The following is a 24,231-nucleotide window of genomic DNA, read 5'->3' as shown; positions in this document are numbered from 1 at the left end:
CGATTGCAAATCAAATAATGAAAATACATACACTCAATACAAAAGTTGTGTTACATGTTTAAACAATAGAGGTACTGGGTTTACAAAATTTGCATTAAAATTTTTAAAACTCATTACTTTGTTGTAAATCTCAGACAGACAGTATTTTTTCAGCGCTGTTTCCACAAAATATTTTTTTGCGCTGAATGGGTTCATTGGACGATTTATTCATCTACATCTAAATCTACACAATAACCAGCAAGCCGCTTAAAAGCGTGTGGCAGAGGGTGTTAGCACACCAGCCATTTGCACATGAAAAGAAATTTGGAAAATGGAAAGGAAATTGGTGCAATGATTCAATTTGATGGTATTTGGCACCTTTTTCTTTTTTGTGCCCGTGGAGATATGGCTGTTGGATTTGGAGACGTGTAAATAAATTGATACATGCTATCCATCATATCCACTCCCGCTTTGTTTTTATTATGAAATAGAATGGTCTCTGGTATTCTTTTATTCGTTTCGGAATTAGTGTCGTCTGAGATCATGCTGCTGAGTGAAAGTACATTATTGTTCTAGTTTGCCTGATTCTACGTAAGAGTATGGCCTAAGGTATTTTTGAACACTCGCGTTGAATGGTTTACATGGCTATTTTAGGGGTCATGGATATTTGTGCGTCACGCCTGTTTTTTTCAGATCGTCCATGCAAGAGAAGTTTTCCATTTTTTCCTAATTTTCTGCTAGCTGGATGGATGGAAAATAATTGTTACAAGTTACATTTATTCCTGAATTCTTGTATGTTACGGTCACTTTAGTAACTATTTATTTTCCTAACGCTTGATTTGATGGCCAATCATCATCTTTGCCACAATATGGAAATTCATTTAGGCTGTATTTTCATTTCACATCTGTCAAAACCCAGTACTCGATTCCAAAGTTGTCTGGTTTATTTGGAATTTACCTCATAAAAGGACAGCTGCATTTTGTTGGATAGAGCTGTGCATTTGCTATCACGCCAAAGTTGCCATCGGATTCACTATCTTGGACTTCGTCGCTTCCATCACACGTAGATGTTGATGGTTTGGTCAGAATGTCCTTGACCTGATGTTTACGATTCACTTCCAGACTGATCTTCAATATTCCCTACAGCTATTTGAATCACGACGATTCTCTTCTATTGATATATTTCTCGACTTCTTACTTTCTTCCTCAACTCACTACTGATATGCATGCAAAAAAATCTACAAACGAAAGCGCATTATGGTAGAATCTTCTCTAGTTGCATTGGAGGTATAGAGAGCTGGAGAGCATTAGAAATTCATACAAAAGGACAAAATTTTCAGAAGTAACGCTAATTGCCGTTCGAAAGGCAGGGACTCAACCGCCAACCGTATCCTGATTCGTATCATCCAGGAACTTGCAGTAATGCTTCTTCTCCGACCTACGTGCGGATTCCAAGGGTAGAATTTACAGTAGAATTTTACAGTCCACCCAATTCCTCCGCTCTCTCAAAAAGAGACAGGATTTTTCCCCAGGACGCAGCGTGCAGTCAACCCGCCCCAACCCCGACGGGGTCAGGCGGCACTAATGCTGGACACACGGCAAAGGGGCTAGGTCAAGTGACAGTGCCGTCAGGCCAGAAAAATGAAAGTTATTCGTAAACCTGATGAGTCGATATTGAAAATAATGTCTCTAAGAGCTCTGAATCTTGGACGACGGAAAACTATTCTTGGGATACGTGACGATATTCCGGTGTGGGTAATACAATAATCATTGAACAATAAATAAAACAAAATTAAAACATCATAATTACATGAATTTACGCAAATCAAGGATTGAAAAGGTTTTATTTCCCTTTGCTGCCCAAAAAATATCGAAAGATTGTGGACAACAAGTCGCTATGCCTAGGTTTTCGAATACAGATAGGAGCCCTTGGGACGAAACTGGCATTGAACCGGGTACTTCCACATTCAAAATGAAGAAAATCATCTACCACACTAGACTCTTGCTGATTATATGATATACGTGGCACTAAAGTGCTCACGGGCAAGAAAATAGCGCGAAAACCAGTTGTGGGTCAAATGACCCCTAGCCGTCCTTCTAGGTATAACACGTCATAAAAATTTAAAACAAAACATTATTGTTGAACTTTCACTAATTTATCAAAATATAGACCAAAATGAACAAAGTCAAAAAGTTTCAAAATTAAAAAAAATATTTTAATAAGAGAAAAATAAATTTGAATTCTGAAAATGGGTCAAATGACCCCTGCCGTCCTTCTAGTGTTAATTTACTTTTCTGCTCTCTTAAGTATGCCACTAATTTTTTCAAAAGTAGCTAAATTTTGTGATAAACTGAAACAGCTTAATGCCATTGGGAAATTCAATGAGAAAATCATGATCATCACTGGTCTTACTATATGCATTATTGTGGTAAAATGCACTATAAAATACAGGAAAGTAGACTGGAGCAAGTAACTATGGTCAGTATTTTTACCCAGTTTTTTTAACCCTCAGCAGTCACTGGAGGTAGCTTCTTACCCCAGGCTCAGAAATATATGAAATTAGAGGTCTAAAACGTTTTAAATTGATACAAGTAACAACATCTTATGGCTTAGAAGAACCCATTTGTATATTCTAATAAAGGCAATTACTACCGTAGTATATCTCCGAATATAGTCCCCCCTTTTTTTCCAAAAATGGCCGTGGAAAAGTAAGGGGGGGGACTATAAACGAGTATAATCCAGTTTAGCATACTAAAGGTGACCATCAAGTTATAAATAACGGCATAATGGCTAATGTTCTCGTAGTCTTTCTATTTGAGTATATTTATGAGGATTATAATCGGAGATATTCGTAAATACTGCCACGTTTTACCGGAAATTAAGACAATTTTTACCACAAATGTTGTAAAGATACGATTCTTCCGATTCAAATAGCATATCGAATATGCGTTTTCACGGAATCCATCGGGTAGCCGTTAATTTTTCATGGAAAAGTATTGTTAGAATAATTCAATCGACACTGATCACTCAATGACGCAAAATAGTAAATAATTAACATGAAAACTAAACACACACTATCATTACATTAATCAAACACTAGAATTGAATCAATAGTATATGTACACGTCGCTCATTTAATAGTTACACGATTTAAATAATTGCAAAAAATAAATAGATAAAGTGAGCCTTTCGTGACGATTTAGCATTTCATTGCGTCCGTAGCTACTATACGTCCATGTGCCCGCGCAGTCCGTGTTTACAACCACTGCCTTTACCGCCTTCACAGAACAAGAATGCGCAATGGGTGATGCATTTGTTTCTGAAAAGGCGCAATAATCGACAACTTTAAACCAGAAGCGCCGGCATTGCTGCATTTGATGGAAATCCAGCGACTCAGCATCGAAAGTGTGATCAATTTATTGAGGAATATATTCAATTCGCCAGGGTAAGTAGGATCGATAAATTACGTCACATAACGTTTTGCAATTATTTCTGCGATATTTTCTTTATTAAAAATAATTTTACGTTCAACAGCGAGGTGATGGATCACGTAGAAATATTAGGATCAATCCTGCGGCAGATTAGAGGCCATCTAAGACGGAGTTTTCGATGCCAATTTAAAAATAGCCGTTGCAGAATACGCCGTAAATCATAGTATTCATAGTGCTTGCAAAGCGCTAATACATCGCGGAAGTCATTTAGGGGGTCTCAATGCGGCAGATTCAAAGAATTAGAGGAAAATATCATTGAATTTGTGGCAAATGCAAAGCAGAAGCTCTTTGTGTAACTTATGCAATGATTTGCGACGAGGCATTGAAAATTGATATCATATTTTTTTCAGTTTTTAATGTTTGTTGGAAAAAGTTTGTTTCTTAATTTTATTACTTTGATATTTGTAAGTCCTGTAGTTTAATTATTTTGCTTAGCAGGCATTTGATGGCAAAATTTTTATAATATTTATAATTTATTTAATACAATTTTATTTAGATTTCCTAAATTCTTCTGGTCAATTGGATTTGTGATGACTTGATGGGTGTGTTACACTGGATCTAAGGAAGTTTCAGGGCCAAATGCAATGCTGTTTATGGGCTTTAAGTTAAAGCTTATATATTGACATTGTCTGTAGTCATTTGGAAATCAAAAATATTAATATTAAAAATAATAATATATTAATTTGTGAATGTTTAAAAAATACAATAGCCTTAATGGATACTTAAAATTTTTTCGCATTTCTTCATTACATCTGGTTAAGGAACTATAAATTACTGATACATGCAATGGATCACTGTTGTAGAAAATGTAAAAGTTTTCAATTGCTGATTTGACTTGTTTTACGTTTTTCATTGCTCTTTTGTTTTTTTGGCTGACTGGGTTTCTATCGTGATTATTCCCTGTATGAGTCTAGTCTTGTTCTGCGCTGCGAAGAAGCAACAAATAAATTCATGTTGAGATAAGTCGATCTTTCATTATGGAACCTCAACATGGTAGCATAGCGTGGTTCCTTGCGTTCCTTGGTTGCTTAAATAGTCTTCGTTGCTTTCAATCGTGTTTTTTTTGCAATAACGTTTTCGCGCCACGTTCTCGTTTGGACATTTGCTTGGTTGCACTTGTGAACGAACTGTTTGCTGTTAAGTGTAAAGCATGGAGCTCCATGGAATCGAGAAGTTACGCGGTAGTGAGAACTGGACAATTTGGAAATTCTCGGTGAAAAATGTACTACGAGGTATTGAAAATGCATACGAGGTCTGCACTGGAGAGGTCTCAAAACCAGAGGTTGTGGGAAGCAATTCATCCTCTAATGAGCGCACTTCCTATGATGCAGCATATAGAGTTTGGGACAAGGCGGATCGAGCGGCATGCCAAGTCTTGGTAAGGTTTATTGAATCTAAAGTGGCTGCTCTTCTCGTCGCGTGTGACTCGGCGAGAGACATGTGGTGCAAATTGCATGCTGTATTCGAACAACAGACTAAACAAGCTGCTCATACTGTTCAAGCGGAATTTTTTGGCTTCAATATGAGCCTCGCCGACGATATGGTCACTCATATCGCGAAGTTTGAAGGGTTAGTCTTACGAATGCAGCAGTTAAACGTGAAGCCGGATGAGTCATCGTTGATGGTTAAGTTACTGGACACATTGCCCGACGAGTACGAGAGTCTGAAACAGGCATGGTGGGCGAGACCTGAAGATCATCAGACCTTCGCAAATTTGGTGGCAGTGCTGACTTCTGATAATATACGTCGTTTGAAACGAGCTGAAAGAAAGGAAGAGGCAGTAGCACTGATGACTGTAAAATCTAAAATTCAGGGAAATAGCAATTTTTCCACTTATGCCGCAGGTTCAAGTAGAAAGAAAGGGGAATCTTCACGAGAGAAAGTAAAAGATAAAAGGAAAATCAAGTGCTATGGTTGTGGTGGACAAGGGCACATGAAAAAGGATTGTCCTAGTTGGAAACAGAAGAGGGTACAAAATAAATATAGCCAGACCGTAATGATGAGGCTGATCAGGCTTTCATTAGTGAACTTTTGAATGCAAAGACTGTTGGTGATATGTGGGTTGTAGACACCGGTGCCACCGATCATATATCTAACCAGAAAGAATGTTTCTCTTCTTTTGAACAGTTTTCAACGCCATTGAAAATACATATTGGCGACAAATCCACAATGGATGCACTAGGTAAAGGGACAATCAAGTTTGAATCCTGTGTTAACGGTAAATTGCTACCGTGTCGCATGGAGAATGTACTATATGTACCCACTGCCCGGAGAAATTTGTTCTCTGTTGTTTCCGCCCTTGATAAAGGCTTGTCTTTTAAGTCGTCGAAAACTAAGTGTGAATTTCTTAAAGACAGTGTAGTGAAAGCTTGTGGCGTCCGGTATGGACAATTATTCAGACTCCACATCCATGTGCTGAAGTTAGATGTAACGGGTGCCAAAGAGATGAATGTAGCATCGAAAGACACACTACAAATTTGGCATGAGCGTCTTGGTCATCAAAATAAAAGACATGTCCTGAAGTTTCTCAAACAACGGGGAATCGAAGCTACTGAAGGTGAAAGTTTTTGTGCCGCTTGCGTTCAAGGTAAGCAGCACAGGAGTAGCTTTCATTCAAGAAGTCAGCGAGCCAAAGAACCTGGGGAGTTGATACACGCTGACATCTGTGGGCCGATGGAGTGTGAGTCTCTGGGTGGAGCACGTTACTTTCTATGCTTTACATGCGATTACTCGAGGTTTCGCATGGTCTACTTTCTGAAGGAGAAGTCAGAAACTGCACAGAAGATTACAGAAGTGTTGCAGATCGTGAGGAATCAATGCAGACGACCTGTGCGTGTATTTCAATGCGATGGTGGTCGAGAGTTTGTCAATCATGAGGTAGAAAAACTGTTAAAGTCAATGGGTGTGGATTTCTGTGTCTGCAATCCATATACGCCAGAGCAAAATGGTTGTGCAGAGCGTAGTAACAGGACTGTGGTTGAACTCGCTCGCACTATGCTATTAGCAAAGAATTTGCCTAAAACATTGTGGGCAGAAGCAGTTAATACGGCTGTTTATGTTCTCAACCGAACAGGCCCAAGCAGTGTGGATGGAAAAACACCGTATGAGATCTTTACAAGGAAAGAGTTTCATTTAGACAAGCTTCGGGTTTTTGGTATCAACTGTTACATTCACATACCAACAGTCCGTCGGAAGAAATGGGACCCAAAGAGCCAGCGTGGGGTTTTTGTGGGGTATTCTCAGAATATAGATGGATTTCGAGTGTGAATAAAACCTGGAAACAAGATAGTTCGGAGTTGTGACGTCGTATTTGAACCTGAGACTTGTGGGGGGCTGCTGACGTTATTTCCAACTGACGTGCATGATGAGCTGGAGCCTTCAAATGATCCTGAAGAGGACTGCGTTACTGAACCCACTGATAAATGTGAGAGAAACCTACGGGATCGTTTGAAAATCAAACCACCTGAACGCCTTATTGAGTCAATGTTAGCTGAGGTTGATGAGCCAAGCAGCTACTCGGAGGCAATGAAATCTGATCAGCGATTACTCTGGTAGAAGGCTATGGAGGAAGAGATGGCTGCCTTAAAGGAAAACTTGACCTGGACCCTCACTACGCTACCAGGTAATCGCAAATCCATCTCTAATCGATGGGTTTACAAAGTAAAACGTGCAGGTGATGGTCACATTAATAGATACAGGGCTCGACTTGTAGTGTGAGGGTTTAGCCAGCGAGAAGGAGTAGATTATAGTGAAACTTTTAGCCCTGTTGCCCGGCTCGATACTATACGAGCTGTATTAAGTATTGCTGCCAAGGAACACATGCATTTGGCACAATTTGATGTTAAAACTGCTTTTCTCAATGGGGTTCTTGACGAAGAAATATTCATGAAGCAGCCAGAGGGGTATGATGATGGCACTGGCAGAGTCTGCAAGCTTCGCAAAAGTTTATATGGGCTAAAGCAATCCCCCCGGTGTTGGAATAAGTGCTTTAAGGAAGTTCTTAAGGACTTTGGACTGTGTGAGAGTGAAGCAGATCCTTGCTTATTTTATGGGACAAATTGCCATGACAAACTGATAGTGGTCATTTACGTTGATGATGGACTTGTGGTAGCATCAAATAAACATAAAATTACTGAATTTATGCAACGTTTAGAAATGGAGTTTAAAATCACTAGTGAACCAGTGGGATACTTCTTGAACTTACACATAACTCAAAAAACAGATGGTTCAATCTTCATAAACCAAAGTTCTTATGTGGAAGAGGTGCTGCAGCGGTTCAATATGGCTGAAGCAAATCCAGTTTCTACACCAATTGAACAGTATTTGAAAGAAGAGGAAAGGAAGGATGCTGAGAAAACAAGTGCACCTTATCGAGAGGCTGTGGGCTGCCTGTTGTATCTGGCTGTTGCTACTAGGCCAGATATAGCATTCTCGGTGAAGTATGCATCCCAATTCCTTGATAACCCAGAGGTAAGACATTGGGGTTTAGTTAAACGGATTTTGAAGTATTTGCAGGGTTCAATGTCACAGGGGATTCTCTACAGTTCATCTGAGAATGGTGGGGAACTAGTTGGTTACAGTGATGCTGATTATGCCAGCGACCCCACTACGCGGCGGTCAGTCAGTGGCATTGTGTTTATGCATAGTGGTGGTGCCATCACCTGGGCCAGCAGGCGGCTACAGTGTGTGTCGCTGTCAACCACAGAGGCTGAGTACATTGCTGCTAGTGAAGCCGCAAAAGATGCTGTCTGGTTGAAGAGACTCTTTGACGAAATTTCCCCATTAAAGTGTCCCCCGGTGTTGTTCTGTGATAACATTAGTTCTATTAAGCTTGCTAAAAACCCTGAATTTCACAAGAGGTCTAAGCACATTGATGTACGTTATCATTTTGTTCGTGAACAACTCCAAAAAGGACAATTATCAATTGAGTATGTTCCAAGTAAAAATCAAGTTGCAGATGTTTTTACTAAGCCTGTTCCAAGAGTACCATTTGAAAATTTGCGTTCTTTATTGGACATGTGTGAACTTTAATTTGAAGTTGAATGTGAATTATTTATTTGGAATGTAAGGGTTTTTCTTTTAATTTTGCTACTGATGAAGTAAGAGTCATTTTTGAGCAAAAGAGATGTTATTGATATTTGATGTATTTCTTTTGTTTGTTATTACAGCAATGTAAACTTTTTGGGGGAGTGTTGTAGAAAATGTAAAAGTTTTCAATTGCTGATTTGACTTGTTTTACGTTTTTCATTGCTCTTTTGTTTTTTTGGCTGACTGGGTTTCTATCGTGATTATTCCCTGTATGAGTCTAGTCTTGTTCTGCGCTGCGAAGAAGCAACAAATAAATTCATGTTGAGATAAGTCGATCTTTCACTACGGAACCTCAACAATCACAACATGTTTTAGGTATAGTTATTTTGTTGTGATGGAAAATATGAGAACAGATTTGTTCTTAATCTTCAGAGAAAAAAAATAGTTTTTATCGACTCTAGAATCTTAACTTGCTAACCACAGAAAAATTGCCTTCCTTTGCATTTTAAAATTTTTCCCAAAACTGAGGTCTCAAAATGGGGGGGGGGGACTATATTCAGAGGGGGACTATATTCGGAGATATACGGTATTTGAAAAAAAATCTGTCGGTAGTAGACAAGTGTGACTACTGATCCCATTACATAGGAACCTGAAAAAATGTGTGAGATTTCCATGTGAAAATGTGTGTAATTTCCATCTAATATCTTTTGTGCTGACTGGGATGTTTTGTACAACCAGGTTTTCTCGGCTTGGGGTAACCAGTCACCCAGTGTGGACACGATTTGGCCGCTAAGGGTTAAATTGCCCAAAACATCTGGATCAACATGCAAGAAATAGCATAACTTTCTTTGACTTAAGTAGAATCCATACAAGGAAAATGGTGTGAAGCTGCTCAGTGGGACTTAAATAAATGCCATGTGTGTCATTTTTTCCTAAGGCCATAGCATTTCATTATGTTATTAACTCTACTAGATCATAATATTTTACTTCATACTCTAGTTGCCTCTAGTTGTACCAAGAACTTAATATGGCAGATACGAAATGATACTCGGGTACTATGACACTCATGGTACTCTGCAATTGTAGTTCCAAAGTTATACCTCATGAATAAGCCCTACGTCCCTATTACATCCTTCAGTGGAACCTCGTTAAAGCGAGTACGGGCTACAGCGAGACCCCCGCTATTACGAGAGATAGCTGATGCACTGTCAATTGATCCTATTATAAGCATGTTAAAAATTTCGTTTTTACGAGGCCCTTTTGGTGTTGGCTCTCGCCATAGCGAGGGTGTCACCGCCGGAAAAACTTACACCAAGACTCCTTAATCTCTGTAATTGCTAGCGATCTGTTAGAAATGAAGTTAATGGAGTGATCAGTCTCAAATTTATGTGGTAAACTGTCGTTCGATAAATAAGTAGTTAATTTTGGTGAAAATATTGTGGCATTAGCATTCGCGAATGCTTGATCTTCTTTTGTTCCTCGGGCGGCAGAAAGCTGACGTCAGCATAACCGCACGTCCATGAGTTGCATGAATAGAAAGCATTTGATGGAACACACCATGGCCAAAAAAACACCAAACACGTCTAAGCGAGAAAATAAAAATAAAGGAGTAATATGAGGTATATTGGCTATTATTTGCACCACCTCCGATAAAGCGACAATTCGCTGTAGCGAGTGTTTATTGGTGCTCCGTGGCGTGTCGTTTTATCGAGGTTGCACTGTATGTTTAAAACTTAAATAAAAGATAAACATGCTGGTAATCTATTAGGTGGATTTGTTAACAAAATACAATCCACTTTCACAAAAGTGTGTGTTCGTGTTCCTTGTCTCCACTCATAATATTATTTTAATTTTGCAGCCAATTATATGGACAATTGGAAGTGTGTGGGAGTGTTGAAAGGGGATGGGACTCAAAAAATTCCAATGGGACTTGGTGTTGGACCAATGAGTGGCTCAGTTGGTGGGCCCACAGGGGTCGTGATGAGTGGAGACCAAACTCCTCCCACTGGTGGTTCATCTGTGAGTGGGTCCTCACTTGTTGGGTCATCTGTTGGAATAAACCAGCAGGGAGTGCCCTCTACTGCTTCTGCACCCATCTCAGGGATCTTGCCTTCGGTCTCGAACGCTTCTGGACAGGTCCAGTCAGCTGGCAGTGGTGGTCTCACCGGAGGGGTGTCTGTTGCTGCTGGGAATTCTGTCCTTTCATCCTCTGCCACACAAGGAACAGTCAGGTACCATAAACTTGGAACCATTAGCAATCCAAATCAAGTTCCATGGCATTAATAGGGCTAACATATAGTGAATGGCATCAGAATAGTAATGAAAGTACTAATGTGTGTTGGAAATTTTATCACAAGGTGTTTTTTTGTGTTTGAAAACATAGTCATTGTACCTTGAAACCAAATATCTATTTTGTAGTTTTCCTGGATGCATATTTTTATAGTACATTTACAGTACTGAGATAGCATTATTCATAAGATTTTGAGCTGCCTTTATTCATCATCAAGGTGACAGCTATCTGAAATCCTGGGTCTTTTAGTAATTGCATGTTAAATCTATCTGTAGTGAAAACCACTGATCATGAAGCTTAGCTGCTTTCATACATGGTTGTCAGTGTTTGTCCTGATACACCTTAGTCTCTATTCCTCATGGTCACTACTTTCAATTTAAATTTTCTTTTGATTTAAAAAATACATTTAAGGAAGCCTAAATGATACAAGGATAAATGTTTCAGTGTTGGAAGTTGTGCTTGGATGAAAAAGGGCGTGCAAGACTTGCCAATAATCATGGTGAATGAAATAAGTTGTTTGATTTATTTCATTTTTACTAATCATATTTGTTGAATAATGCTACCATTTCAGATGGTCATGGTGTGTCAGTTATTGTAATTCTTGTTTTAAAACTGGAGCATTGATTTTTTCCTATTTTTTATAAACATTTCTTCCAATCATCCCATCCACTTACTTTTGTTCATTTGTAACTGATAGTTTTCAATTGTTGTGTCACTGATCTTCGCAATGTTTTTGGCTCAGTAATGCCTTTGTCATAATCATGAGACACAAGTTTCTATGGTTTTTTTATGTTGCTGTCTATAGTTGTACTTCTTGTCATTACATTTAATGCCTCTCACAGCACTGCATTTAAGCTTTTTGTTTTTTGCCATTTTTATTGAACTGTTTGTAAACTGTGAGATTTTATTTTTGTGCTGATTGTAGCTATAGATTGCTAATGTTTACTTTTGTGCTGCCATAATAAATTTGGATTATTAAAAAAAACTATTTGTTGCCTTTTTATCACTGCCATAGTTTTAATCCTCTTTACAAAATGTCTTTTGTTGGACTTGTTGCTTTGTTTGTTTATGATTCTACACCCTTTTTTATCATTTTTGACGACTTAACATGTGTGTTAAGTTTTGAGTTTGCTCATAATCATGCATTGCTTTCTGCATATTGCACATCCCTATATTTTAAGTCTGATTCACTGATTTAGAAATAGTTCTGAGTACTTGTTTACTCCTCATCTTATGAGTACATATTTTTTGTGAAATGATTTAATTTTTCTTCTGCATTGTATTCACCTCTTTGTGCATTGATTTTCTGCATACTTATTAAAAGTTCCATCATATTATTGCATATGAATAGTCCACTTATGTTTGCTTACTCTCACTAGGATAGCACTGTGTCTTTCATTACTTATTATTGTGTTTAGACTATCATTAAAATTTAACCCTCAAAAAAGTTCTAGTGAGTAATCGTGCACTAAGAATACATGTATCAATTTCCTAAGCTCACTCACATTTGTAGACAAGGTCCCTTTCACAGCAATTCTATGATTGAAGAGAATTCAAATATTGAAATTATTAATTACACATTCTTGCTGAGTAATTGAAATTGTTCATCATTGGATAATGAGTTTTTGCAAATAACTTTTTAGAATTACCAGCTGAGAATTAGAATATCCCGTTGTTATTCAGTAGTGTTTGTTAATCATTTCTGAATGTTGTTTTGGATGTAGTGATAGATAGATGTAATAGATGCTTAATAATATTATGTTTTTGTAGGTAATCACAAGGAAAAAAAATTAAGTATATGAGCAGTCAATATTCAGGATGAAAAGTTAAACAGGCGACTTATTCCAATTACCTAGTTCACCTTATGCATATATGTCTGATTCATACTTGCTCTAACTTACTAGAAACAGATACCTAGCACTCTTCTATTACATGACTTGCTTTGTGCTCAGGTGCTTTAGATTCATTAAATGGAGTTCCCTGGTATATTTCCTGTTTCAAGATAGCATATATTCAGTGCCTCGTGGATATTAAAAGTTGCTGAAAGAGTAAGGCTTTTAGAATTTGAAATTTTTTTTTGACGCTTGCTCATGATGAAAAGTACCGTATTTATCTGAATATTGTCCCCCCTTTTTTTCCAAAAATGCCCATGGTAAAACGAAAGGGGGGACTATATTAAAATGCATTTTATAAAATTTTGCATGAAATGGAAGCCTCAAAATTAGGGGGGGGGCAATATTCAGGAGAAGACTATGTCCTGATCACAATAAGTCTGATCTGTCTAAATCCTCTTTTAGACCATTCCTTGAAATGCTGCATAATCAGTAGCTATGAAAGAAAGTGTATTGGTTGTATCAACTCATTGTGGTGATAAGTGATAACATCATAAATTTTAAGATTCATTTCTTTAAGTCACTTAAAGGCTGGTAAGGTAGCCCTTGGCGTTGTTAGTAAACAATTTTAGGGAGTTAGTCACGTAAGGAATATCTTGGGAACATAGGCCATATGAATTGCTGACGGTCTTTTAGAAATACTCGAGGATAACTTAATGTATACATTCTCAGCTGCATCCAGATGTTGGACCTGAAATTCATAGTTGACTCTTCCTGGTCAAAAGCATTGGGGCCATTAACATTGAGACTCACTCTTACTCTATCGAATTAGGAATGGTGTGAGGGTTGCCTCTAGAGGAGGAAGGAAAGGTTACTAATGGAAGGATTTTTGACAGGCAATTGGTGCTTCTTTGGAAACTGGCTGGCTGGTCACCCAATGGTCTTTGTTTTCGTCTTTATTTTTCTTGTGAATTTAGGACAACATTGTCCTCTCTTACAATTAACTTGATTGACAATCACAAACATCCATGCCCTGGATGGTGATCAATCCACCCAGGCAGGATTCGAACCCGTGACCTCTAGGTTAGCAGTCGGGGACTTATTCCCGCCACCACCGATGGTGACCAAACAGGGTGAGTGGAATTAGTGTTTTGGGAGAATTCCTTGAACAGTCTATTGGAGTGACATAACCTTTTCAACATATCAATTTGAAAATTTAGCAGGAGTGGGGGCTTTAGGGGACTCCAATCCCATAGTATGTTTGTATGCTGTAATTAGGAAGCCAGCCGCACAAGTTTTGGGCAAGTAGTAAAGAAAAAAGTGTAATGATTGACCTTGAATCATGCTAACAGAAAGGAGTGCTTAACCCCTTCCACTTAAATTTATTTTCTAAATACGGTGCTCTTATCCTCTATTTATGTACTTTTTTCTGTGGTTCTTTTTAAATGGAATGGTAGGTAATGAAATGATATGTTGTAGTTGGTAATCAACGTAGGATGGAGAAATAAAAAGTGATTATTATTTTATATTATATTATCTAGTTAAATACATCAATGACACAGCTATTGCTGATCATATAAAATCATTGTATGACTTCCAATACATCATATTTAATTAAATAAAAGTTCTTTATGTACATTTTGGATGTTAAGCTTTCAAAATATTTATATTGTTCCTCTTAATAGTGCTAAAATAATGAAAGTGTAATGATGAGCTACACTTGTCATTGCATGATTTGGCATCGGAAGTTTGTGGCGAGGTAGACTTGTCATTTCAGCACTAGGGGTTAAAATTATAAAAGTGAAGAGAAGAGTGTTACTGAGTCCTCACAGCAAATTGTAGGTTTGGATACAAACTTGAGGGTAGTTGATGTCAGTACATAGGTACATATTAGGGATGGATTTATCAGCCCAATATTAATTTTTTTATTCAATCATTCCATTATTGAACATTTTTTTGTTTCTTGAAGGTGATCAGAGGCTCTGATTAGACATGGCAGATTAGAATGATGGTAATTTCATGTGATGACCATATTTGGGTTATCCATTACCCTCTCGAGCCCGAAGATGAGATATGATAGAAGTAACTCAGATATAACACCTGAGGAACTGAATGTGTTTATTGTAATTCTTTTTCTAAGTGGATATAATAAGGTTCCCAGTAAAAGGCACTCTTGTGAAGCAACGCTAGACGCAAGAAAAGAGTTTGTATGTTACACAAATAAACTAATGGCTTTATTGCTGTGATAACATCGCTATAGATAAATCACATAAGATGTGGAAAGTGTGCTTTTTTTTTGGACATAAGGAAAAGAAAGGTTCAGTAGATATTTCATAGAAGAAAACTGCTTAAGTTTCAATGAGTCGATAATATCCTATTTTGGAAGAGATAGCTGTAAGCAATTCTTCTGGGGTAGGCCAATAAGACTGGCTACAAAGTGGTGCCTCAATAGCTCAGATGCTACTCTGTGGAAACCTAAAAAAAAGAATTTGGAAAGGTAGTAAGGGTGAAGAAATCATGGTGGGCCATTTTTACTTTGATTCTTGATGCGATGATGTGCAGTGCATAGATGCTGATGTGAAAATCCTGGAAAAGGGGGGCGAAAAAATAAAAAATGATAAAGGGGGGCTATATTCAGGGGAATACGGTAGTAATGCAATTGATCCATGCTTCAAAGAATACATGCAACTGTTTTTGGTGTATCTTCTTTCTTGTTTCCCTGATGAAATAGGTATGACAGGCACAGCCACCTAGTAAAATCCACACCCCAGCGGTGACAGTGTGCTAATGAAAACCAGGGATGCCGACTTACGAAAAATATTGGGGGGGGCCAAAAGCGGGGATCTTGCCCTGGGAAATTTTATAAGTAGTGAGTTTTAAGTTTTTTAAGCATTTTGGAAGTCATATGATCAACATTATAACCCTGATAACTTGAATCTTGATACGTATCTGGTCACTCCGGGGTAAATCGACAAGCCTGACACATTTTTTCCTCACACCCATAACGAATTTTTGAGGGGGCTCGGGCCCCTCAAAAATTGAACCAGTGGAATAAGAACTGAATGCTTGAAACGTAATGAAGGGTTATGCATTGACTACTTTGCTCATTTCCATGGTCGGCAGTGATTGAGTGAAGTGCTAAAAATCATGCTATCATATTATTCTTGCTTTACGTAATTATGATACATCAATTCTATTTTACAGTCACCGACATTTAATAATTAATTGAATAATATTGATATTTTAGTGTAATTTAGGATGGAAATGAATATTCTTTGCAAAAAATTATAAATATTCAAAGTTTTTTGCATTAAAATGTGAATTTTGAAATGTTTATTAAATTTCGATTTTTTGACTCCTTAAATGCCTAGAGGTAACATATGATACCAGGTTGTATCTCTGCTATCAGTACTATTTGTGCTAAAATAATAAAATTACCTAATAACTCAGAATTTTATTGATTGTAAAATATGTCTACCACAAAAATCAAAGAAACTTTTAATTTCAGGCATTACCAAATTAAGTGGGATGTTCAAATATGAGCATGAGCGTAAATGCAACTGTAATAAGGGAAGATTCAGTGCCCTTCACAAAGGACAGTCTTGAAAGCAGGAAACTTAAATGTCATACTTTGAAAATGTTTAACTTCATAAAACCAGGCCTAAATAGGTATTACTCATTTTATTAAAAGCATCAAAGACTCACTTAATAAGTTCCTAAGACATAGTGGAACATTAATACACGAATATTACTGATAGACGATTATTTAGAAGAAAATTAAATATCTTATAGTTACTTGACAGAATTGGTGTTGATTGCCGTAAAACTTTGTGGGGGATGGCTTTCAGGGGGTATGGAATCTCCCAATGGAAGGGGAGTCTGGAAATTGTGATTTTAAAGCATTATAGAGGGTAGTATAGTAGAGGGTCTACATTTTTTGGTAAATGATAAACAATGCTGTATATCACATATTGTGGTGGACGCATCCCCCACAGTATCGACACCATTGCTTAACATTAATATTAGGATTTCAAATACTAAGTGATCTCCACAATTAAGTATTCCTTGAACCAATAACTTTTCAAATATCTAATCACTTTTAGATGTCCTGTAACATTCATTAGACTTAAGTTGTGGTGCTAATATTGGAGAAATAAACCTTGTTGTGAATATACATACAATCAAGACAGGGATATCGTTTGGTGGACTGAATTTGCCAAGCTTCATTCAATCAAGCAAAACAGATTTTTTAGCTTGTCAAGTCATGAAATTAATTCTTGATGGTGTATGCAATTTATGCATTCTGTTGAATTGAAGGCTACCTCCAATTTTAGGTTAAAATCAAAACTTTCTACCTAGAATCATCTAAGTTTCATATCATGGCATACCTTAATCAAAAATTTTAAAAAATGTTAATTGCATTTCCTGTACCAAAATGGTTTTATATTAACTGGAGATAAGGATCCTAAATTTTGACATGAAGTGAAACTAATAACAAGTTATATTTTTTTCCTATCTCTTTCCTTCTTGCCTTATGAATACAGATCAGCTCTCTCTGGAGCCAGTTCTCTGCAAGGGCCATTTGGACCCTTTGGAACAGGAAAATGGGCGCCTTGCCCAACGGTCACTCGTGGTCGATTCACAAAAACTACATGGATTGGCATGGAACCACCGATTGCAGAGGCAGGGGTGGTTGGAACTGTTGTTGGTGGTGTGACTGAAGGTGTAGTGGTGATGGGTGGTGGAGTGAATCAAAGTTCTGGAATTCGTCAACAGCAGCGTTCATCTAAAAGAACATAATTCTTCATCTGCCAGTGTTCATAATTTATTTTGGGTTGCTATGCAGATTGAAGCAGTCCTTGCTCGCTCAAAATCTTTACAATATTGTTTGACCTTAAGTTGACGTTACACCTCCATTACCTTTTCATTATTAACCTTATTGCATATATGGCATAGCTTCTCTAACTTATAGTTTTCTCTCACCCATATTGTGTCCTTGTCTGCCCATATTAAGTCTCACATTAACTTCATGTGGATAATGTAAGCAAATATTAACCATATTAATTTCTACTATTAAATTTCACATTGACTCCTGGTACTTTAATTTCATTTAATTATTATCAAAACTGGTGAAGGATTCGGCAGTATTTATTTCCAAATCTTTCCTCATTAATAAGTGAATTCAGTAATAATTATGACCATTATATAATGCTGAGGTTCTTTGTCCTCTACTTAGACAACGATAAAACAAATATTATTGAAGAACCATATATTTTAATTTGTACAGACTGTCCCACAGGTCATGTGTCATTTTTGACCTCTAATTTTATAGTAACTTCACATCAAGCAATATTCATGAAATTTGGCATACTTATGGGGAAAGGTCCTAAGTTTTGTTGAATGTAAGTAAAATTTTGCAATTTTGACCTTTTGACCTCACAATGCGGGTCCAAACCAAAAATTGCCTTATGGGGTTTCAATGTCAAAAAAATCGGCATAGAAAAAAGTCTGAATTTCATTAACCAAGATGTCAATTCTTAGGTTTCCAAACACGATAAACGTGAAAATAACACCTCTATACACGAAAATTCAACCGTTGGCCCAGTAAAGTCACGGTCAAGGTCATAGGGGTGGCAAAAAGAACAAAGGAGTCAATCCATGGATATTAAAGGGCGCCCAAGTCAATGGTATTGTCCTTATACCTGTATTATCCACTAATTGATCTCCAAGGTTAATACGGAGGTCAAAGGTCATTGAGATAAACGTCGGGTCATCGTGACAACCAACGTGTGGAACCATAGGTTGTAAAGGGTGCCATAGTTGATTTTGCAGTTCATAGATCCATATTGTTGATTTTTGACCCCCGAAGGTCAGAATGGGGGTCAAAGGTCATAGAGTTAAATGTAACCATGGCAACCAACGTGTGGAACCATAGCTTTTATGGGTGCCCAAGTCATTTTTGCAGTTCACAGATTCGTATTGTCGATTTGTTTTACCTCCGTGGGTCATAATGGGGGTCAAAGGTCTGAACAGGCTCCCTACTGATTTTAAGTACGAAATGGACCCAGTCCTGTTCAAAAGGAAATTAATAACGTTTTTAAGGAAAGAACAGTTTTATTCCGTAAAGGAATTTTTGGGGAAAAAATAATAATACTGAATATGGAATAAATTTTATGTACTTTATGAACTTCTTTTGGTCAAATTATGGTATCATACACTTGTGTATTTTATTCTAATATTGTTTGCAACATTTATATGTATATGACGTGTCCTATACACTCAACTCATGTATTTTTTTACTGTGTTCAGTGTCCGCTGGGCAAATAAAGGTTACTACTACTACTACTAGAGTCCGGAAACCTGAGAATTGACACCTTTGTAAATGAAATTCAGGCTTTTTTCTATCTTGATTTTTTTGACATTGAAACCCCACAAGGCAAATTCAAATTTTTGGTATGAACCCACATTGTGAGGTGAAAAGGTCAAAATTGTAAAATTTTACTTACACTCAAGAAAATTTAGGACCTTTCCTGTAAGTATGCCAATTTTCATGAATATTGCTGGATGTGAATTTTCTAAAATAAGAGGTCAAAAATGACACATGACCTGTGGGACAGTCTGTATACTTTTTCACCCTTAAATGTCACTTACAAGAACCAATTATGACTTGATTTTTATAGCCTACTGTATTCATATTTACTCTGCTGAATTGCTTCATTAAGGAAGTATTTGGAATATGTGCGTAAGTGGTAATACCGTATTTATCTGAATATATAGTCCCTCCTTTTTTTCCAAAAATGCACACGGTAAAAGTAAAGGGGGGACTTCATTCAAACGCATATTTAAATTTTTCTCCCGAAATTGAAGCCTCAAAATTAGGGGGGAGATTCTATTCAGAGGGTGACTATATACGGAGAAATACGGTAATTAATATAAAAAACTACTGCATGACCTGGGTTTTGTGAAGGATGGGGATCATCACTTTAGTGCCTCTTACTTAAGTCAAGGCTGGGAGAAGAAGAGTGGAGGAGAGTTTAGTGGGATATGGTATATCCAAGAGGGAACTTTATTGAGGTGACAAGGTACCTGATGATAAGGCTAGGTTGGGAGGGTTTGGAATCATGGGTGTTCAGGAACAAAAAACACTGTGGAAGAAGATCATTTAATTTTGGCCCTATGAAGTTAAGGGACTCAGATTGATTTGTTTGGAGAAATTAACAAAATCTGTCAAGTGATATTGCTCTTGATAGTGAGTTACTTTAACCATGCCATTCCTCTCTTGAATATCGGGAAGCATCTTCAATAGATAATGGGTGCTTTCCAATCGCGTATCTGCGCTGATCTGTTTTAAACTGTTTAGCTCAGAGCGTGTTCCAATCGCAGGTGTGACGTCATCTGCGCTAAGCAGATGGGAACACATCCTGCACCATTGTTCGTCTGCGCTAGTGTGTTTCAATCTGTTGCGAAGTGAGCTAATCTGCGCAAGGTGATTGGAAAGCACCCAATAAGTGTTCTTGCATATTGCTCACAGTTACCACTGCTGCTATGTATCCCTAATTCCTCCTCTACTCATCATTCCTTTTGTGTAAATTCACCACCAAAGGGTCTGTAAAAGTCTCAACTGTAGGGGATGTCTCTCTTATGAAAGGCCATCATTCAAAGATGACATGCGATCACACTCCGCCTCCTCAGTTCTGTGTGAGAGAGAGAGACAATTATTTCCTTTGCCTACCCATCTTGCTGGATGTGAGGGCCTAAAGTCTTTGAAGGCAGTCACACAAACCAAGGAGATTGAGCTGCTGGAACACCGAAGGCATGAGGACAGGCATAGATGTAGGAAACAGTTAGGTATAAGCAGAGGGTAATTTATGGAGATGGTCAGGAAATGCCTCGATTTATAACAGCCTATTTACTCAATCTCATACTATACAGCAGTCATGCTGCACACCTTTGGTAACCCCAACACTACATCAAGATAAAATGAAATGATGGAATGGTTATATGTTTGATGTAATTAATGTATAGTAAATATCCCTGTATTGAAAGTAAATCCAAATTTAAGGTCACTGTCATATCTTTTCTGTATGTACTCCAGCGATTAATTTGCGGAGTTGTAAACCTGAATGAAAACTCTGATGAGCATGTTACACATTTACTAACTTCTTATCACATTATAGTGACAAAAACAGTAAGTACATCATTATTACATTGATAACATAAATAAAAATATAATTCCAAGTTTTAAAGTGTATCCAAAGACAAAATAATGAAATGCATCTGAATTTATAAGACATGATAAATCCTCATCAACCATGCATCGATTACTGACAATAAAGTTAATTATTAATATGCATTTCTGTCTTAATTTTTCTATTAATATCTTAACCCTTAGATGCTCAAGGTGCCAATATATAGGGCCGTGTAAAAATATTTGTTTAATATTTTGAGTTAGTTACACTCGTACACTGGAGATTATGTAAATGTTTATCACCCCTAATAAAATGGCATTTCTTCTGCAGTGTTTAGTGTTCTATATAAACAAAAGAATTTGTCTCTTCTTCCAAATGTCTGATATGTTCTTGAATCAGGCTCGAGCTTTACGGGACTGAAGATGGAAATTGCCATGAGAGCAATAAATGGTTGAATGACATTAGTGACAGCTGTCTAGATTGTATGTGTAACTTTAGCATCAGACGTAACTACATTAAATAAGCAACATGGAGTGGACAAACATGCCATTAAGTTGCTCTAAGCTATGCAGCCAGATTATGCTGAATCAGATATCTACAAATGATAACATCATAAAATATAAGTAGGTACATAACACTTGATATGACTCTGATCAGGGGCGCAGTTGAGAATTCAGGCTAGGGGGGGTTTTATGCGTAACTAATATTTAACCCTTTCGAGACTGGATTTTTCGTCTTAGCATGACTGCTGTACTGAGCATAGTTAAGAGACTTCTTTCCCCTGGTACGGAGGATTTTTGGAGACATTCGTTAAGAATTACGGTCTCGTGGATAATCACAAGCTCTCAGCTCCAACCTTTTTCGACCCTTCCTGGCGGGGACTCCGCATTATCTCGGGCTCTGAAAGTATAAGTTGTGCTCTTGGGTGCCTCGTTTTGCCACTTTCTTTAAGGAGCAAATCGTAATACCCCTCAAAAGTTGCGCACCCGGGTGGGTATTACAGATATATGATTTTTTTCAAAATCGGTTAATATCTTCTGTTCACTTTTTTTATCTTGAAATTTCGAAATTTTCAATGAAAAACGTTAAAAACGTAAATAATTTCAATTGCTAATATAGCTGACGTATTTGGCCTGAAAATGTCAATACAGTCGGCGATGGCATAAAAACGCATACTCTCATCCTAGTGGCTACCCTTAACAACTTCAGACTTGATTTCCACGTTTTTGACTGAAAAAATCTCTATTTCACATCATTTATCGCATGCATGGCATAAAATATGGCGGCGGGTTGCCTACCCCAAAAACTGCTTTGGGGGACACGATAAAAGGTCATCCTCTTGATAATTAAAAGCAAAAGATTTCGAGGGTTGGGCCTCAGCCCCGCAGTGTTGGATCACGAAACAAAGACGTCTTACACCCCCGACCGTCATAAAAGGGAGAGCTAGGAAACGTATATATTCGGCATTCGTTTACTTGCGTAAGGAAACCTCCGACGAAAATATACGGCTTTCGCCTCCCGGGTCAAGAAACGTCCACACGTATATTTTTGTCTTTGGTAGGGAAAAGGTTAAGGGTGTGGGGGTATTGCATACCCACCAGGGTAAGCCGGATCCGGCAACTCGAGTTGCGGGGGCCTAGTCCTCCAGAACAAATTTAGGATTAATGGTTCGAAATGGTGAGTTTTACGGCCTTCTGAGGGATATTTGATTAATCCTAACACTATTCTATAAGTAATACTGATTTAAATAAGTAAAATGGATTAAACTTAAAAATCTCTCTGAGCTCTGGGGGGGGGGGGGGGTTATCCCCCAAACACCCCCCCCCTCGCTGCTCCACTGACTCTGATCCACATATATTCAGGCAAAGAGGAATGTTTTTAATTAAGTTCACAACTCTTGTAACCCTGAACTATGGGTATGTTTAAGTGCCTGCAATAATATCCCCTCCGCATATGTGTCAGACCATACATAGCGGTCAACAAGAGTCAGATATATAGATTGTTGCAAATACATTAGCAATAAAATCATGGTCCCAACCATGGCCACCTTTAATACCATTTCCCAACCAATTGAGCCTATAAAATACATATATGTCAGACCATTCATAGCAGCCAACAAGAGTCAGCCACCCACACGAGTTTGCATAATTTGCTCCAGGAAAAAATATTTTGATGGGGATTCACAAATTTGAGCAGGATTTAAAAATTGCGTACTAAACCCCCGCGGAAAGTGCCCAAGTAACATTTTTGGTTGGCCCTCTGTTGGCAGATGGTGGGACACAGCGGTTGGCCCATGGTATGATTTGGCCACCTCGCCAACCGTATCCCAACCAACAATTCCCCAACGATGGGCCAACAGAGCATTACAGTCGGGCCTTCGTATTCCCAACCAGAGGCCAACCCCTCTCCAACGATACACCGTTGGCCCTTTTAAATTCTGCCATCCGTTTCCCAACAAAAGCTATATTTTACTGGCATTTCTCATTTTTATAGAATGAGAGTTAAATTAATTTACCTTCTCACTTGATACGATACCGGTAGATAGAATCTTTACCTTTAACTCCCTATAAATCAAAATGAAATTAAATACATTAACAATCAATGCTATAGGACAAAGTAAGGTTACAGTGGTTAAAAGTGGAAAACAAAAAATCAATATCAGTTCAGAAGGTCCCCAACTTTTATTTTCACAAATTAGGACAATTTTTATTAGGACAAAATTAGGAAAATTTCAACAGCACCTTTCCATATTACAATATGGCACACACAAAAACTGTCCATCTTCTTTGTAGGGCAACAAAACACACTTAGATAAAATCTGGGTGGACTGCAATTTGCATCCAGGTACTATTTTTTTTACTACAAATATACCAATGGTACCACTTCTAAGAGGTAATTCAAAGAAATCCTCCTTAATTTCAAACATGTCACACTGCAAGATGTACACCCCTGAGTTATTTGATTCAATTTCCTTCACAATTCCTATTCTCTGGTCTTCGGTAACGAAATTGTTAAGTTTAGTCCATTTTACTTAATTGGATTAATAAGTGCAAGATTTAGTGATATTAATAGGAATCACAGAAACACTGATTGAGTATAATAGTTGATGTATTTTCCATAAAATAATAATTGTGCAGTTGTTATATAGGTTTACTCATACAAATTCAATCTCATTCTCTTCAGAGAGGACTAAATCACTCACTTTGTCCATTGAAACACTGTTTTCATTAAAACTTCCACTTATACTAGATATGCCACAATCTGAAAAAATATACATATCGATCTATCTAAATTAATGATGAAAAGTTTAAAATTCTACGAAACTATCTGTTTAAGGTAACATGATTTTAGGAATGCCAGTTTTGTAAGACTTACCAAATGAGGTCAATGCCTTATTTTTGTTAGAAGCACTCGACTTATT

General features: G+C 37.6%; 1 protein-coding gene across 1 annotated transcript in view; it reads left to right on the top strand.

Annotated features, from left to right (window-relative positions):
- The window catches only part of LOC124162591 (nucleoporin SEH1), a 28,698-nt gene extending 10,982 nt beyond the window's left edge, over nt 1-17,716 (top strand). The window contains exons 6-7 of the mRNA XM_046539177.1: nt 10,358-10,730; nt 17,166-17,716. Coding sequence (XP_046395133.1) covers nt 10,358-10,730; nt 17,166-17,421 — 629 coding nt within the window. The 3' untranslated portion in view covers nt 17,422-17,716. The remainder of the gene's footprint in view (nt 1-10,357; nt 10,731-17,165) is intronic.
- Nucleotides 17,717-24,231: the final 6,515 nt, after the last annotated feature.

The sequence above is a fragment of the Ischnura elegans genome, chromosome 1 (assembly GCF_921293095.1).
Source record: "Ischnura elegans chromosome 1, ioIscEleg1.1, whole genome shotgun sequence".
In the NCBI taxonomy this organism is placed as follows: Eukaryota; Metazoa; Arthropoda; class Insecta; order Odonata; family Coenagrionidae; genus Ischnura; species Ischnura elegans.
The sequence above is the reverse complement of the archived record's forward strand: the minus strand, read 5'-3'. Positions and strand labels throughout refer to the sequence as shown.